This window comes from Pongo abelii, chromosome 2 (assembly GCF_028885655.2).
Source record: "Pongo abelii isolate AG06213 chromosome 2, NHGRI_mPonAbe1-v2.0_pri, whole genome shotgun sequence".
Classification (NCBI taxonomy): Eukaryota; Metazoa; Chordata; class Mammalia; order Primates; family Hominidae; genus Pongo; species Pongo abelii.
Window position 1 is genome coordinate 122,054,928 of NC_085928.1, and position 17,573 is coordinate 122,072,500.

The 17,573-nt window shown below is 44.0% G+C and overlaps 1 protein-coding gene across 1 annotated transcript in view; it reads left to right on the top strand.

The window, feature by feature from the left end:
- Positions 1-10,353: 10,353 nt before the first annotated feature.
- The window catches only part of DYNC1LI1 (dynein cytoplasmic 1 light intermediate chain 1), a 44,977-nt gene continuing 37,757 nt past the window's right edge, over positions 10,354-17,573 (top strand). The window contains exons 1-2 of the mRNA XM_002813961.6: positions 10,354-10,934; positions 11,140-11,213. Of these exons, the coding sequence (XP_002814007.1) occupies positions 10,789-10,934; positions 11,140-11,213 (220 nt within the window). The 5' untranslated portion in view covers positions 10,354-10,788. The remainder of the gene's footprint in view (positions 10,935-11,139; positions 11,214-17,573) is intronic.

A 17,573-nucleotide genomic window follows, 5' to 3' on the forward strand; every position in this document is an offset into this window, starting at 1 on the left:
CCCACTGGGCAACTCTTTCATTCTCTTTCCTGTGTGAGGAAAAAAGAAACATACATAATGTTTTGGTCGGTGAAGAATATAATAGACTATAATTCTAGGCTTACTTTTAGTAAGAGCAACAAGAAGTCATAATTAGCTCTAGACTAAAGTAGACTAAATTGGCATGAATATGAAATCACCTACAGCTACAAAAGATAGCACATTTCTAAAAATACCAGAGAATTATATTTTTTCCCATTTTTGCCTAACGCAGAGCCTCCAAAGAAGAAAAACTTAATTACCTTTGTGACCTCGTGTTGGCAGATCTCAATCTATAAAATTAGTTATTAAATATCTTTTCCTTTAGGAAGCAAAGAGGGCAGTAGAGTGTAACACTGGAAATCTGAGAACTAAGTGGCATTAAAATCACTAAATAAAGGTAATGGACTTGAACTTCGGAGTATTTGATTACAAGAAAATTAGATCCTCCAAAAATATGTATAACAAATATGCAATGAACAATACATTAGTCAGTGGACCTTTTTCTTTCCTCTTTTCAGTGGCAAAGAATAGATTAAAACAATGATAACTAAGCACCCTAAAATTCCTGTTTAGTATTGAAAAATCTGTAAGTAGATAATTAAAACACTTAGATGAAGAATGCTTCCAGCCTAAAAGACAAGTGTCTTTGTTTTCTCTGTGCATCTCACTTATTGCCCACTCAAGCTGCTGTATGAGTTGATTTTATAGGTTACTATCCTCCCATTCATCATCCATTTTCCAAGAATGAATATGGATATTGTGGTGAGAAGTTCAGTCTGAAATAAAAGGCAATTCTACTATTACCTTATCCTGGAATTAAAAAATATATATTCAGAGAGGGTTATTTCTCAATGATACATTTCTAAACCAACGAAAAACAATTTCTTCGACAGGCACAGTGGCTCACGCCTGTAATCCCAGCACTTTGGGAGGCTGAGGTGGGCATATCACCTGAGGTCAGGAGTTCTAGACCAACCTGGCCAACATGGTGAAACCCCGTCTCTACTAAAAATACAAGAAAATTAGCTGGCACGGTGGTGCACTCCTGTAATCCCAGCTGTTTGGGAGGCTGAAGCAGGAGAATTGCTTAAATTCGGGAGGCAGAGTTTGCAGTTAGCTGAGATCGAGCCATTGCACTCCAGCCTGGATGACAAGAGTAAAACTCCATCTCAAAAAAACAAACCACAACAAAACAAAAATTTCTTTGTAAAATTTTGTCCTAAAGTGTACTTGCATGCACACATACACCCACCAGTACTTTTTTTTTTTTTAAGAAAGGAGGGGTTTCACATTAGATGTAAAAATAAAAGCACTTTTTTTTTTTTTTTTTAGGTGGAGTCTCGCTTTGTCGCCCAGGCTGGAGTGCACTGGTTTGATCTTGGCTCACTGCAGCCTCCACCTCCCAGGCTCAAGTGATTCTCCTGCCTCAGCCTCCTGAGTAGCTGGGATTACAGGCATGCCCCACTATGTCTGGCTAATTTTTGTATTGTTTGTAGAAATGGGATTTTGCAGTGTTGGCCAAGCTGGCCTTGAACTCCTGGCCACAAGTGATCTGCCCTCTTCTGCTTCCCAAAGTGCTGGAATTACAGGTGACAACCACTGCGCCTGGCACTTTCTGGGGGTTTCTATGAAAAAACAAACACATCAAGAGAGTCTATTTTTACCTTCTCTTAGGTATTTCTCCATCTCTTTGTTTGTGCTAATGTGTCCGGAATTGGCAGGTTCTTGGTCCGACTTCAAGAATGAAGTTGCGGACACTCGCGGTGAGTGTTACAGTTCTGAAAGGCAACGCATCTGGAGTCGTTTGTTCTGATGTTCCGACGTGTTCGGAGTTTCCTCCTTCTGGTGGGTTCGCGATCTCGCTGGCTTCAGAAGTGAAGCTGCAAACCTTTGCGGTGTTACAGTTCATAAACGCAGTGTGGACCCAAAGATGAAGCAGTAGCAAAATTTATTGCAAAGAGGGAAAGAACAAAGCTTACAGGATTGGAAAGAAAACCCAAGTCGGTTGCCCCCGCTGGCTCAGGCAGCCTGCTTTTATTTGCTTATCTGGCCCCACCCACATCCTGCTGATTGGTCCATTTTACAGAGAGCTGATTGGTCTGTTTTACAGAGAGCTGACTGGTCTGTTTTGACAGGGTGCTGATTGGTGCATTTACAATCCCTGAGCTAGATACAAAAGTTCACCTCCCACTACATTAGCGAGACACAGAGTGTCCATTGGTGCATTCACAAATCCTGAGCTAGACACAGGTTGCTGATTGGTGTGTTTACAAACCTTGAGCTAGATACAGAGTGCCAATTGGTGTATTTACAATCCCTTAGCTAGACATAAAGGTTCTCCAAGTCCCCACCAGACTCAGGAGCCCAGGTGCCTTCACCCAGTGGATCCCCCACCGAGTGGCAGGTGGAGCTGCCTGCCAGTCCCGCACCTGCGCCTGCACTCCTCAGCCCTTGGGTGGTCGATGGGACTGGGCGCTGTGGAGCAGGGGGCAGTGCTCGTCCGGGAGGCTCCAGCCACACAGGAGCCCACAGAGGGAGGGGGAGGCTCAGGCATGGCGGGCTGCAGGTCCGGAGCCCTGCCCCGCAGGAAGTCAGCTAAGGCCCTGCGAGAAATCGAGCACAGTGCAGGTGGGCCAGCACTGCTGGGGGACCCAGCACACCCTCCGCAGCTGCTCGCCCAGGTGCTAAGCCCCTCATTGCCCTGCCGGCAGGGCTGGCCTGCCACTCCAAGTGTGCGGCCCGCCAAGCCCACGCCCACCCGGAACTCCAGCTGGCCCGCAAGCACTGTGCTCAGCCCAGGTTCCCGCTGGCGCCTGTCCCTCCACACCTCCTTGCAAGCTGAGGGAGCCAGCTCCGGCCTTGGCCAGCCCAGAAAGGGACTCCCACAGTGCAGCGGTGGGCTGAAGGGCTCCTCAAGTGCCGCCAAAGTGGGAGCCCAGGCAGAGGAGGCGCCCAGAGCGAGCGAGGGCTGCCAGCACGCTGTCACCTCTCACTAAGATATGATGTTCTGTGAGGGTCCACTTGATAAAAATCCCTAGGTGAGAAGCAAGAGGAAGGATAGGTCTGTAATTAGAGGGGCTGGTGACTGCGAAATGAATTAGATACCCATCATTTCATTCATTCTAAGGCGATACTTAGAATGAGAAAAACATGACTCAAAGGAAAGCAAATATAAGCGACCGTGGGTGTTTGCTCTGTCTTTAATGAGATCTCTGGTTGGGTCTGCTGGGAGAGACAGCTAGCAAGGACTCTGCAAATTCTAGCATTACCAGTTTGTCTCAAATGTCAGGAATGTTACCAAAAAAAATAAAAATTCATATATTGTTTAGAGGGTGGGACTATTTAAACTCTGAAGTCGTTTTCAACACTATCATTTGAATTGCTCAGAGTGAAACTTTAAGGTTCCACTCATCTTGCTTACTTCCTTTTTCTTTTGATTTTGGCTTTTCAGCCAGCATTTATGTCAACTGTGACTGCCAGCATTTGGCACCATGGGTGAAGCAGGTTTTATTTGAAAATCTGCTGGTGGCAGCCTGTAGAACTGATATAATAGGAAGCAGCCCAAGTGGTAGCTGCCTTGTTTTGGTTCCCAAACAGAGAAGGAGGCATCCCCAAAAGAAAGAGGAAGTTGTTCTACAGTACCCGCCTCCAGACCTATGGAAAGTTCTCCTCCCAGTCAAACTAGTTTTCTGCAGAGCTCTTGTGTCTGTCCAGTGATCACTTTTCTTGAGATAGAGAAATACCCAATGTGACCTTGAGAAAGCTGATGAGTTTGCAGAGGACGCTGGTTGAGAGAGAGAGAGGAGAGAAGAGAAGCAAGCAGAGAGGAGAGACATGTAGCTCTTGGGAGACAGGAAGCTGGAGAGAGGAGGAGCTGTCTCTCTTTTGGCTAGTGTTCCATTTCCCACTTACAGGCCCTGAGGCTCAGCTGAATTAGAAACCAAACTAAAAGGCAGAGCCATCTGGGATACACCCGGGGAATCCCAGTAGGACCTAAGCACTTCCCAGATTTAACACGGTAGTATTATTGATGAGCCTAAGGAAGCCAAGGGACTTCAGGAAAACATAAATCTATATTTATATAACTTGTTAAAATAGGAAAGGAGTGGGGTGTGTAATATACTTTTAAGTGATTTATATTTTTAAAATGGTTAAGGCTGGGTGTGATGGCTCATGTTTGTAATCCCAGTGTTTTGAGAGGCTAAGGCAGGAAGATGGCTTGAGTCCAGGAGTTTGAGACCAGCCTGGGCAACGTAGTGAGAACTTGTCTCTACCAAAAAAAAAAAAAAAAAAAAAAAAAAAAAAAAAAAAAAAAATCAGCCTGGGTAACAAAGCAAAACCCTGTCTCTATAAAAACTTTGAAAATTAGCTGGGCGTGGTGGCTTGCACCTGTAGTCCCAGTTACTCAGGAGGCTGAGGTGGGAGGATCACTTGAGTCCAGGAGGTCGAGGTTGCGGTGAGCTGAGATCAGATCACTGCATTCCAGCCTGGATGATAGTGTGACCTTGTCTAAAAAAAAAAAAAAATGAGCTGGAACATGGTGGCACACAGGTATAGTCCTAGCTACTCAGGAGGCTGAGGCAGGAGGTTCACTTAAGCCCCAGGGCTCGAAATTACAGTGAGCCATGATGGTCCCACAGCACGCCAGCCTGAGCAACAGAGAAAGACCCTGTCTCTAAATAAATTAATTTAATGGTTAAAATATCATAAAAGAGAGCTCCTGCTTTCAGGTGTTGGAATGAAGAATTTTTATCTTTTTCTCTTAAACACACACACACACAAGCATGTGCACACGTGCCCACACACACACCCCCCATTCTGAAATTTTGGAACACTGGTAACAAGTAGGTTCATTCATTTATTCGTATCTTCAGCAAATCTTTACAGAAGGCCTGCTATGTTCCAGGTACTAAGTGCTTGGGATACATTACTGAAGAAGATAAAGATTCTTGCCCTCACAGAGCTTGAGTTCTACTAAACAAGTAAATCCTATACCATGTTAGACGATAATAAGTGCTATGGAGAACAAAAAGGACAGCAAGGTAAGGAGAATCTGGAATTTCAGAGGTGAAGGGCCAGAGTGCAGTGTTAAATGGAGTGGTCAGGACAGACCTCACTGAGAAGTTGAGAATGGAGCACACTCACTGCAGGAGAAGAGGGAGTTGGCCAACTGGCTACCTGGGGGAAGACACTGGGATGGACAGCTCCTCACCTCCTTCAAAACAGAAGGAACAGCTGGAACGAAGGCCTCAAAGCAAAGAGACACACAACATATTCAAGAAACAGCAGTGGGGCTGATGTGGCTGAAAGGGGGAAATTGAAGGGAAGAGTGGAACGGAGAAAGTCAGAGAGGCGGTGGGGCCAGATCCTGCATGGGTTATGGGTCATTGTAACATCTTCGTCTTTTCCTCCGACTGAAATGAGGAGCCACTGTTGGGTTTTGAGCATAGAAGTGACGTGGTCTCACTTACATTCTTAAAGGATCACTCTAGATGTTATGTTGAAGAGCCTTTTACAGAATTTAGGCAAGAAATGATAGCTCAGGTCAAAGGGTATCGGGGAAGTGCGGTAAGAAGTTGGATTGTGGGTATATTTTGAAGGTAGAGACAACAGGATTCCTCATGGATTCAATGTGTGGTGTGAGAGAAATAGAGAAGTCAAGCATGACTCAGGTTTTGGGCCTAAGCAACAAAGAAACAAGGAGTTGCTACCCAATGGGAAAGCCATAGGTAGAAGATACTTTGTTCCCATAGGACAGAAGTTCAGTTTGGGGCATGTTGAGTTTGAGATATCTATTAGATATTGAAGTGGAGATGTGGAATAGGCAGTTGGCTATATTAACTTGGAGTTCCAGATGGAGCTCTGGGCTGGAGCAATAAATTTAGAAGTCTTTATCATATAGATGGGATTTAAAGTAGTTAGACTGGATGACATCACCAAGGGAGTGAGTGTAGAGAGAGAAGAGGAACAAAGACTGAGTCCTGGGGTCCTTGAACACTAGCAGTCAGAAAAATGAGTAAAGAAAAGGAGACTGGGAAGGAACAGGTACCAAGGGAGGAAAAACACAAAGAGAACATGGTGACCTGGCAGCAACATGAAGGATATCCAGAAGGAATGAGCAACTGTATCCTGTGTTGTTGATAGGTCAAGAAAGACAAGGATAAAGAGTGTACCATTGTATTAAGCAACAAGGGGGTCATTGACAAGGGTAAGAGCAGTTTCTGTAGAGTCATAGGGGTAAAAGCCTGATTGAAGTGAGCCATAAAGGCAAGGGGGAAGAGGAATTTAAGATAGCACAGAGAGACGATTCTTTTAAAGAGTTTTGATGTCAAAGAAAGGAAAGAGGCCTGGCGTGGTAGCTCACACTTGTAATTCCAGCACTTTGGGAGGCCGAGGAGGGTAGATCTCTTGTGGTCAGGAGTTCAAGACCTGCCTGGCCAACATGGTGAAACCCTGCCTCTAATACAAAAATTAGCCAGGTGTGGTGGTGTGCACCTGTAATCCCAGCTACCCAGAAGGCTGAGGCAGGAGAATCGCTTGAATCCGGGAGGCGGTGGTTGCAGTGAGCCGAGATTGCACCACTGCACTCTAGCCTGGGAGACAGGGGGAGACCCTGTGTCAAAGAAAAGGAAAGATATGTACTAGTAGCTGGTGAAGGAACGGGGTTCAGGGAAATTTTTCTTTCTTTTTTTAAAATTAGAGAATCAAGAGTATGTTTGTATGTTAATGGCAATAATCTAGTGGAAATCAAAAATGATTATATAGAGAAAGAAAGGGAATAATTGTTGGAACAATGTCCTTGAGTTGAGGATAGGAGATGGGTTCTAGTGCATAGAGAATGCTTTAGTATAAGAGTATGGATTATTCTTTCGATACTTAGCAGGAGGGAAGAGTATGAAAGTGCAAATAATGGAAGGGGATAGATGTGTTAGTGGGAATTTGTGGAAGTTGCAAAAGATTCCAATAAGGAGAAAAAAACACATAACAAAGATTTAGAAATCAGAATGGCTTTGGATTTCTCAATGGTAACACTAGAATCTAACAGATAAGGGGGCCAAGGCTTTAAAAACCTAAGGGAAGGTAGCTTGTAACTCACGAATTCTACACTTAGCCAAACTATTATTAAGTGAGGGTAGATTAAATGCATTTTCAAACACAGGAGGTGTGCTAGATATCTTGTTTGCCCCTTGAGATCCTTCTCTATTCCCACTTTGTGCTCAGGGAGGTAGACCTGCATGGATTGCTTCACTTGGGTCTCTTGCCCTCTGGCTCCTTGTTGGGTTTGGTCAAAGGGCGACACTGGTGGGAGACCAGGGGGCAGAAAGAAAGAGATGGATACTGTGTTCCTTTACTGAAGACTATAAATCTTGGTGGGCAACCCTTTCCTATAAGCTGCATCTCTCTCTGGATTCTAGTAAACACTCCTTCCTCTATTCCTTTCAGGCCTAAGGCTTCCTGCTGTTGCTAGTCCTATCTCTTCACACTGTTCGCACCTTTGTAAACAGTCCCTTCATTAAGCTTTCCTCTAGCACCCCCTTAAGAATGCCATTTTTCCTCTGGTTGACCTTGACTGGATACACTGGTCTCCAAAGACTTACCAGTGAGCCTTTTTATCATAAAACTATTGGGGGAGGTTCTCCACTAAAACAAGAAGATTAGTGGAGAATCTCCTGAACAATGGTGAAAGATCACAGGATGACAGCTGTGTATTCAGTTTCAGAATAACCAACTCAGAATGGAGCAGGCCAGAAGGTTCTTAAAGGTGTCTTTAAGAAGGTAAAATTGTTAAAATACCTAACAAGGAGTTTTACACAGCTGGGACGGGAATTTGAAACTGAATTAAAGACATGGAAATCTAAGCAAATGAAAAAGAAGATGGTTGGCCGGGTGCAGTGGCTCACGCCTGTAATCCCAGCACTTTGGGAGGCCAAGGCGGGTGGATCACCTGAGGTCAGGAGTTCGAGACTAGCCTGACCAACAAGGTGAAACTCCGTTTCTACTAAAAATACAAAAATTAGCCAGGTGTGTTGGCAGGCACCTGTAGTCCCAGCTACTCGGGAGGCTGAGACAGGAGAATTGCTTCAATCCAGGAGGTGGAGGTTGCAGTGAGCCGAGATCGCGCCAATGCACTCCAGCCTAGGCGACGGAGCAAGACTCCGTCTCAAAAAAAAAAAAAGAAAAACAAGATGGTTATTAATTTTAGATGTAAGAAAACATTGGGCAATAAAGAAAAAGCAATCATAGTATAGAAAACACGTCAATTATAAAACAGCATTTATGCAACAAAAATTCCAAGGGACTGATGAATTATTTCCTTTTATAGACTTCCTTATAATATATAGCTTCCCTATTTTTGTAATGTAGAGGTTTTCACAGAAGGTATTTACCAGAACAGCATCTAAAATTACCAGGACATTTATTTTAACATGATTTGGCCTAGGTCATTTTACAGACTAGACAGTAAAAAATCTCAGCTTATCTATAAACTTCTGATCTGTGTGACCTGGGGTAGGTTACTTAATTTTGCTGACCCTTACAAAGTATGAGGATTGCAAATACAACACACAGAGTGCCTGGCACATAGTTGGCATTCATAAATGACCACTTTTGTCAGCCACCTTAATGGAAGAATGCTGGATAGGGATATTATAAAACCACAAGGAATACAACTTTGACCTCAATTTAGGTGGGTAGTTGAGCATCTGGAAGTCATGAGGTGTTAGAAGCCAGACACTATTATAAAAGTAAACACTTCTCAGACTAAGCAAATATGATATGGAACTGACAACAAAATTGAGAGGAAAATGCTCTGAGGAAGATGACTGAAAGAATAAAGTACAGAGTAAACTGGCTTTCAGAGGGGCCAAGAGCAGTATACAGCTCTCCTTTAGAACAGTGACATAAAGACTCAGTTTCTCCTGGGGGTCTCCATCCTGCTTTGTGCCACAGAAAGTGCAGGCCTACTGGGGAGGGTTCTGGTTCCTTTCCTAAGTATATAAACAACAAAATCAAAAGTTTTATTTTATTTATTTCTTTATTTATTTAGTGACAGGGTCTTGCTCTGTCATCCAGGCTGGATTGCAGTGGCATGATTGCAGTTCACTGCAGCCTCGACATCCTGGACTCAGGTGATCCTCCCACCTTAGCCTCCTAAATAGCTGGGACTATAGGCACACACCACCACACTTGGCTAATTTTTTGTAGAGCCAGGGTTTCGCCATGTTGCCCAGGCTCATCAAGAACTCCTGGGCTTAAGCAATCTGCCCGCCTTGGCCTCCCAAAGCGCTGGCATTACAGGTGACAAAGAATTTTAGCTCCAAGAGTTCTTTAGGCCCATCACTTCTAGAGGTTGGTCAGATATTAATGGTGTGAAAGGTAAAGAAAGTCATTGATAACAATTAACATGTGGTGAGCGCTTAAGATTTGCCAGTGGTTATTCTAAGCCATTTTACATGAATCATCCTGTTTAATCTTCACAACAACTCTAGGTCTTTTTATCCTCATTTGACAGATAAGGAAACTGAGACTCACCGAGGTTAAGTAAATTGCCTAAGGTTACACAGCCAGTAAACTCGAAGAGCTAGACCTGAACTCAGATTTGCCAGCCTCCAAAGGCTTCCAGACTACTAACCGTAACGCTAATATACAGCAAATAGTCTTTAGTTGTGGATTTTCTCACTAGCATAACAGCATTGATCAGGCCATATTCTAGCAAGTGATTTTCAAATATGAAGTGACAGAGATAACATACAAAGGCCAGGCAATTTTAAGCAAATGCTCTTACAGGTGTACTAGGACAGAGCCTTAAAACCATTGACTCCTTCTAAATATGGAGTTCAGACATTCAAATACATTTACCTAGTAAAGTTCTAATTGAAAAGGAGTTATTTTAGGGCTAGTATAAGTCCATCCATGTATTCCCAGTGTGAACTGTGCTCGAAGTAGTACGTGTGGAATCAATGTCTAGTGACCGGTTAGATGACCCGCATAGTGGATCTTTTCAAATCTCACATGGAGGATCTCATACAAAAACATCAAGAACATTAAAGCAAGCCCTGACAATAATTTTTTAAAAATAACAGTCTATTTCCAGGGTAAACAATTACTTTGTCACGCCGCTGCTTAGGGGCTCGGAGAACCTGCTTCTGATGTGGGTCCAGGTTGAGGAACACTTCGCCACTTGAGAACGCAAGTAAAGTCCAGAAATCCAGGACCACAGCAATACTCCAGCCCAGGGTTGCAGGGCAGCCTCTTTACCAGCCAGGCGACCCATTTCTATCTTGGCGCCGGCGAAGCGCCGGTTTGGGCGGGGGACCGCTCTCAGCCTGAACAGTGGGTGGGCCGGCAATGACAATGCAGGAATTCCGCGCAGGCCGCAGGGTCTGGGGACCTGTCTGAAGGGTGGGAGGGAGCACTTTTCACCTGACACACCCAACCCCCCTGCCGCAGCCCAGGGCCGCGGATGAGCGGAAGAAAAGCGCTTCGATACTGTCAGATCACTGGACTTCAGCTGCAACATAGCGGCCCACCCCGCCGCCCGCGTAAGCTCAGCCCCTCCGCGCCGGCCAGGCAGCCACGCACGCGCAGTCCGTCCTCGCTCGCTCCATCAGTCCCGGCCCGGCCCGGCCCGGGGCCCCGCCCCCGCAGGCTCCGCCCCGCTCCCGTGCGCTGAACGCCCCATATCCGGGTTCCCGCCGCCTCCACCGCCGCCGCCTCAGCCGCCTCGCACATTTAGTCTTGCGGGGAGTGGTGTGATTCCCGACCAAGATGGCGGCCGTGGGGCGAGTCGGCTCTTTCGGTTCTTCTCCGCCGGGATTATCCTCGACTTACACTGGCGGCCCCTTGGGCAACGAGATAGCGTCGGGCAACGGTGGCGCTGCGGCAGGCGACGACGAGGACGGGCAGAACCTTTGGTAACGACTCCACCCCTCCCTCAGCCCCCGCTGGCTCCCCCGGCCTTGCGCGGACGCCTCGGGATCCCGTGCCCGCTGGAGCTCGGCGCCGGGCCCGGCCACTGCGTTCCCGGCAGCCCCATCTCCGGCACGCCGAGGCCAGGTCCGTCCCTCCCGCGCTGCGGCTCTGGCCTCCGGCCTCACCGTACGCCTTGCTTCCCGTTAGGTCCTGCATCCTCAGCGAGGTCTCCACCCGCTCGCGCTCCAAGCTCCCTGCGGGGAAGAACGTGCTACTGCTGGGTAAGTGTTCCCTGCCTCGCCCCGCCCCGCCCGGCCCCCAGCGGCCCGGGGTACCTGGTCCGCCGGTTAGCTCGTTGGCTCTCTTTGTGCGGACAGCCGGCCCAGCCCCGCCCCGCCTCGCCTCCCGACCTGTCGCGGACGGCTGGGAGAGAAGGGTAACACGAGACCCTTCATCCAGGACCTGCGGGGGCCCGCCCTCCCTCAGGTTCCTCCTCCTCCTCCCCGGGATATGGGGGTGGCCCTGACAGCCTCCCCTGGGAAGGACAGAATTCGATTTCTCATCTGAGGGATTCTGGTGGCCTGGGGTTCATCTAGAAAATGACAGGTTTTCTTTCATCACAAAAATTGGTAGCAGGAGGCTCTTTGCGAGAGCTCCAGCGCAAATGGCATGCCATTAATATTTGATAGCTGACTCTTTGTATAATTGACAGAAGCTAGAACTAAGACCTGGCGATAAATGTTCTTGATTCAGCGTTCTCTGGTACAATGTGCTCGTGTTGCAGCTACCTTAACTGTCACATATAATTCTGAAATTTGTAAAGGGCAGTAGAACACAACTTTTCTAGTTAAGTTTTTTTAGCCAAATGGATGTAATAAGGAGAAACGGTCCAGTGTCAGTTCTCCTGATTGTTCTGTATCTCCTCGGCTCTCTGGAAGTTGTGTATTCCGTTTCTTTAGTGACTCTGGGGGTGGGGATAGAGGACTGAGGGAGAATAGTTCGCAGGTTCGCATTTTTGCAGGCTTAGCTCCTGAATCATTTATAGGAGAAATTTCTCTATATAGTTCTTTACATGCGAGATAACTGAAGTTTGGCTTATACGATGATTAAATTTAAAAACTTTGGTATTTGGTATCGGCTCAATACCAGAGGTTTTTTTTTTTTGTTGTTGTTGTTTTTGGTTATGTCCATCTAAAAACAGGAAACAAGAAGTCAAGTACTACTTGATAGGCTGCATGGTTAAATATGAGTGTTTACATAGAAAAATTACTTTTTTAATAGACTGTTGCCAAGCAAGAATATATGATTATTGATATTCTTTAAAGCTACATGGAGCTAGTTGAAAAATTGTTTTTACCTTTGTTTTTAATGTGATTGAAAGCACCTACTGCAGATTAGCCTGGATTGAGTCACTGCCCTATCACATATGAGCTCTAAGATCTTAAGCAAGTTGCTTGACATCTATAAACCTCAGTTTCTTCATCTTTAAAATGGTTGTTATAGAAATAATAATACTTGCCTCTAGGGTTGTGGGGGGGATCGAATGAGTTAATGTTTGTATAGTGGTAATATTTGCAAGTGATACTTTGTCATGGATTTATCTTAAACTGAATTAGAAAATATTTGTGATCAGAACTTTTTAAAAAATTGAATTAGTGCTTACATAAGTGATATTAATAGGGCAAAAATAAATTAGGATCCAAAAGCAAAAAAAAATTGTAGAATATATTTTTAGTTTACTAATTTAAACAAATTACTACTCATTACTAAGCTAAAATGGATTTAAGCTCATATGACCTCATTGAAATCGATTCTGTTTTAATTAAATATTTGGAAACACTGCCATGGTAAAGGTAAGATTCAGTAGTTTTGTTCTTATTTTTACATTTTCTCCAGTTATTTCTGCACATTAGATATTGTGTAGATGATTCTATTTATGGTAAAACAAAAGTGGCAGTTTTGTTCATTTTTTGGTATATCTAATTTGCACTGAGGTTGTGCCATTTTTTTTTTAACCCCCCTTTGACACTGGGTCTGTGCATGGGACTGAGTGTTCTTAGAGGTCCCAGCCTCCTTCACTCCACCATAGAAGAATAGATTAAATTTCCTTTTTTATGAACTTAATAGTTCATAAAGTTCCATCTAATATCAGGTAATATGAGGTTGAAATTTAATATTTTTCTTTCAGTGCTATTGGGATTTTCATCAGAGAGTCCTTTTCAGCTTTGGAAGGAGCTAATAACTGATTTGTATACTGGTTACAAAAATAGAGTTAACTTTCTAAAATACCCCTGAAGATTTCTTACAGACATTTCACCATCACATATGGCAGCATTCACTCTGTGCTGGTGGAGGAAAGAAATATCAAATAGGGATTGTGGTTTTTCTTTGTTATGAGTTTGAAGGTGCTAGGCAGGAGGATGCTTGGCCCTAATACATCTTTCATGAATGCAAGTGGTCTCTGGAGTCTCTTATTTAAAAAAACAAATCTAAGGCCAGGCACAGTGGCCCACGCCTGTAATCCCAGCATTTTGGGAGGCCGAGGGGTGGATCGTTTGACCTCAGGAGTTGGAGACCAGCCTGGGTAATATGGTGAAACCCCATCTCTACAAAAAATAAAAAAATTGGCCTGGCACGGCAGCTCCTGCCTGTAATCCCAGACTTTAGGAGGCCGAGGTGGGCGGATCACCTGAAGTTAGGAGTTACAGACCAGCCTGGCCAACACGGTGAAACCCTGTCTCTACTACAAATACAAAAATTAGCTGGGCATGCTGGTACACACCTGTAATCCCACTTACTCGGGAGGCTGAGGCAGGAGAATTGCTTGAGCCTGGGAGGCGGAGGTTACAGTGAGCCAAGATCGTGCCACTGCACTCCAGCCTGGGTGACAAAGCGAGACTCTGTCTCAAAAAAAAAAAAAAAAAAAAAAAAAAAGCTGGGTATGATGGTGCATGCCTGTAGTCTCAGCTACTCAGGAGGCTAAGGTGGAGGGACAACTTGAGCCCTGGAGGCAGAGGTTGCAGTGAGCTGAGATTGCGCCATTGCACTCCATCCTGGGCAACAGAGTGAGACCGTGTCTCAAAATAATAATGATAATAATAATAATAAATAAATAAAATGAAAAACCAAATCTGAGCCTATGACAAGGCTTCACATTTCAAAACAACCTAGAATAGGAACAATGATATAGACCTAAGTACTACCCTCACAACACACACAAATTGCAGTTTAGCTTGCCACATGCTCTCTCCTCCTACTACCTGATAGGAGTAAAGGGTCATGACTGGTAACGTGTGTATGTGTAAGAGCCTTTCTCAGAGGATTTTCATACAAATCTCATTTCACCTCTTCTCTCCTCCCTGATCAGGGCACCAATTTGTAGATGGAGTAATGAATTGTAGAGACCTGTTAAGTGGATTTTCCAAGGTCACACAACATAAGGGCCCTGTTCTGTGAATCTGGCATGGATTTCTAACTTGATGGAAGTTCCTGCAAGGGAGAGAGTGCCAGGTACAAAACTCCTTCTACTCAAAGCCTGTCTTTGAACAAAAGTACTGGTAATTATTTTAAAGGAAAATCCAAATATTTATTGGATTCTGGGATGCGGCTGTCGCCATGGCACTTGTATTTAAGTAATCATTTAATCTGCCTAGGCCTGACTTCTAATGAAATCCAGAAAGTCTATGATATTAACTCTTCTTTCTTGAAAGGTTTTGAGAATGGATTTCAATAAGATTTGTTTTTAATAAAGGTAGGACTTCTTGCGCATGTATTTTAAGTAGGTTCTAACCTCTAAATTTTTCTTTTAAGAACTGCATTTTCATTTTTACCTTTTATATTTAATTACTTTTAATACAATTGATTATATTTGTTTTTTTGTTTGTTTTTGAGTTGGAGTTTCACTCTTGTTGCCCAGGCTGGAGTGTAATGGCAAGATTTCGGCTCACTGCAACCTCCGCCTCCTAGGTTCAAGCGATTCTCCTGCCTCAGCCTCCTGCATAGCTGGGATTATAGGCATGTGCCACCACACCTGGCTAATTTTGTATTTTTAGTAGAGACAGTTTCTCCATGTTGGTCAGGCTGTTCTCGAACTCCCGACCTGAGGTGATCTGCCTGCCTTGGCCTCCCAAAGTGTTGGGATTACAGGCGTGAGCCACCGCGCTGGGCATATTTGTATTTTAATAGCTGCCTTTAAAGGCAGTTTCTCCATATTGATTACTTTCCCATGTTTTGATAAGAAAACTCCCTAAGGAAAATAATAATAATAATACCTAACATAGAGCAGTTACAGGTACTAGTCATGTAAGGATTATTTACGTACTCTATCCCCTTAAAGATCAGGAAACAGACACAGAATTTTTGTTTTGTTTTTGAGGCAGGGTCTTACTCTGTCACCCAGGCTGGAGCATAGTGGCGTAATCTCGGCTCACTGCAACCTCTGCCTCCTGGGCTCAAACCATCCTCCTGCCTCAGCCTCCTAAGTAGCTGGGACTGCAGGTGCATGTCACCACTCCTAGCCAATTTTTGTACTTTTTGGAGAGATGAGGTCTCACTGTGTTGCCCAAGCTGGTGTTGAACTCCTAGGCTCAAGCAGTCCTCCTCTCACCTCAGTCTCCCAAAGTATTGGGATTACAGGGGTGAGAAACCCGGCCAGAAACAGAAATGTTAAGTAAATTGTCCTAGGGTTACATAGCCAGGAGGCAAAATCAGTATTCAAAATTTTGCAGCCTGAGGCCGGCCCTGTGGCTCCTGCTTGTAATCCCAGCACTTTAGGAGGCTGAGGGGGTGGATCACCTGAGGTCAAGAGTTCGAGACCAGCCTGGCCAATATGGTGAAACCCAGTCTCTTCTAAAAATACAAATATTAGCCAGACATAGTGGTGGGCTCCTGTAGTCCCAGCTACTTAGGAGGCTGGGGCAGGAGGCTTGCTTGAACCAGGGAGGCAGAGGTTGCAGTGAGCAAGATCGTGCCATTGCACTCCAGTCTGGATGACAAGAGTGAAACTCTGTCTCAAAAAAAAAAAAAAAAAAAAAAAAAAAAATATTGTGCAGCCTGGCTTCCAGAGCTAGTACTCTTAATCTATAGAATCTCCCTAAAGGAAAAGAGCTTTCCTTGTAAGTAAGAGGATGCTTAGCAGTTATTAAGGAATTTTATCTGATTCTTCTGAGTGTGTATCTTTTAGTGCAAACAATATCACTTATTTAGGTTAATTGAATTCATTGTCAACAAAGGTACATATGTAATCCTGGTCCCGAGCACAGTGCCTGGTTTTTAGATAGGACTTCAGTGTAACTTTTTGATTTGCTGTCAGTGTGAATTAATGAAAACTAGCTGGTCCTTTGTCAAGTCATATAAGCCTCATCTTTCTCATCTGTAAATTAGGCTATTTGAATTTAATGATCTCCAAAGCCTTATTTGATCTGACATTTTATAAATTTTCTTATTTTAATCTTGTGAGTTATTGAATATTTTAAAAGAAATGTTTTAAGGCATATTTAAATTGGGTTTTAATTAATTAATATAGATGTGGGCCATTTAATTCCACCCAGGAAAGAAATGTAAAGTCTCTATATTGTTCCCTGAAGGTATTAGTCCACAGTAATATGCAGCCAAAAAAGTCCCACAAAATGCTGAACATCATCAATAAGTATATGTGAAAGTCTTTTTTTCCCCCCCTTCAGGAATAAAACTATTATGCTTGAGCTATTGTAGGAAACCTTAAGATATACACAGTGGAATTCAGAGATCTGTTAAGAGAAGTAACTTGTAACTGGCAAGGGAGTGTATGGTTTTCTATGTGAGGACTGATTATAAAAATAATGAGAATGTTCAGTCTAAAACTATTGATTTGGTAAGGAGCTGGGATTAAAGATCATCAAGGTTCCATGAGTTATGCTGTTTTTTGCCATGATTGGTTATGGGAATATGATGCAAGGAATAGACTGTTACCATATATGATATTAAATTTTTTCAAAGAATTAGCATGAAATTATTTATTACATGTTTATTATATGTTACTACTACTAAAAATACACCAAATATAAAGTGTTTTGAGAGTAAGATGGCCTATTGGCATCTTATAATAGGGTCAGCAAACTCTTGTGTCAAGGGCCAGATTGTAAATAGTTTAGGCTTTGTAAGTCATATGGTCTCTGCTGCAACAACTCAGTTCTGCTGTTGTAGTTCCAAAACAGCCATGGATAATATATAAATGAATGGGTACAGCCTTGTTTCAATAAAACTTTATTTACAAAAACAGGCAGCAAGCCAGTTTTGGCCTGTGTCCTGAAGTTTGTGAACCTCTGTGTTTGTTTGTTTGTTTGTTTGTTTAGAGACGGGTCTTGCCCTGTCACCTAGGCTGTAGTACACTGGCACGATCATAACTTACTGCAGTCTCAAACTCCTGGACTCAAGAGATCTTCCTGCCTCAGCCTCTTAAGTAACTGGGAATACAGGCGTGTATTCCCACCACGATGGCTAATTTTAAAAATTTGTTATATTTTTCTAGAGACAGGGATTTACTATGTTGCCCAGGCTGGTCCCCAACTCCTGGGCTAAAGTGATCCTCCCACCTCAGTCTCCTGAATCACTGGGGTTATAGGTATGACCCACAGGGCATGGCTGTGTTAGGTGATTATTGG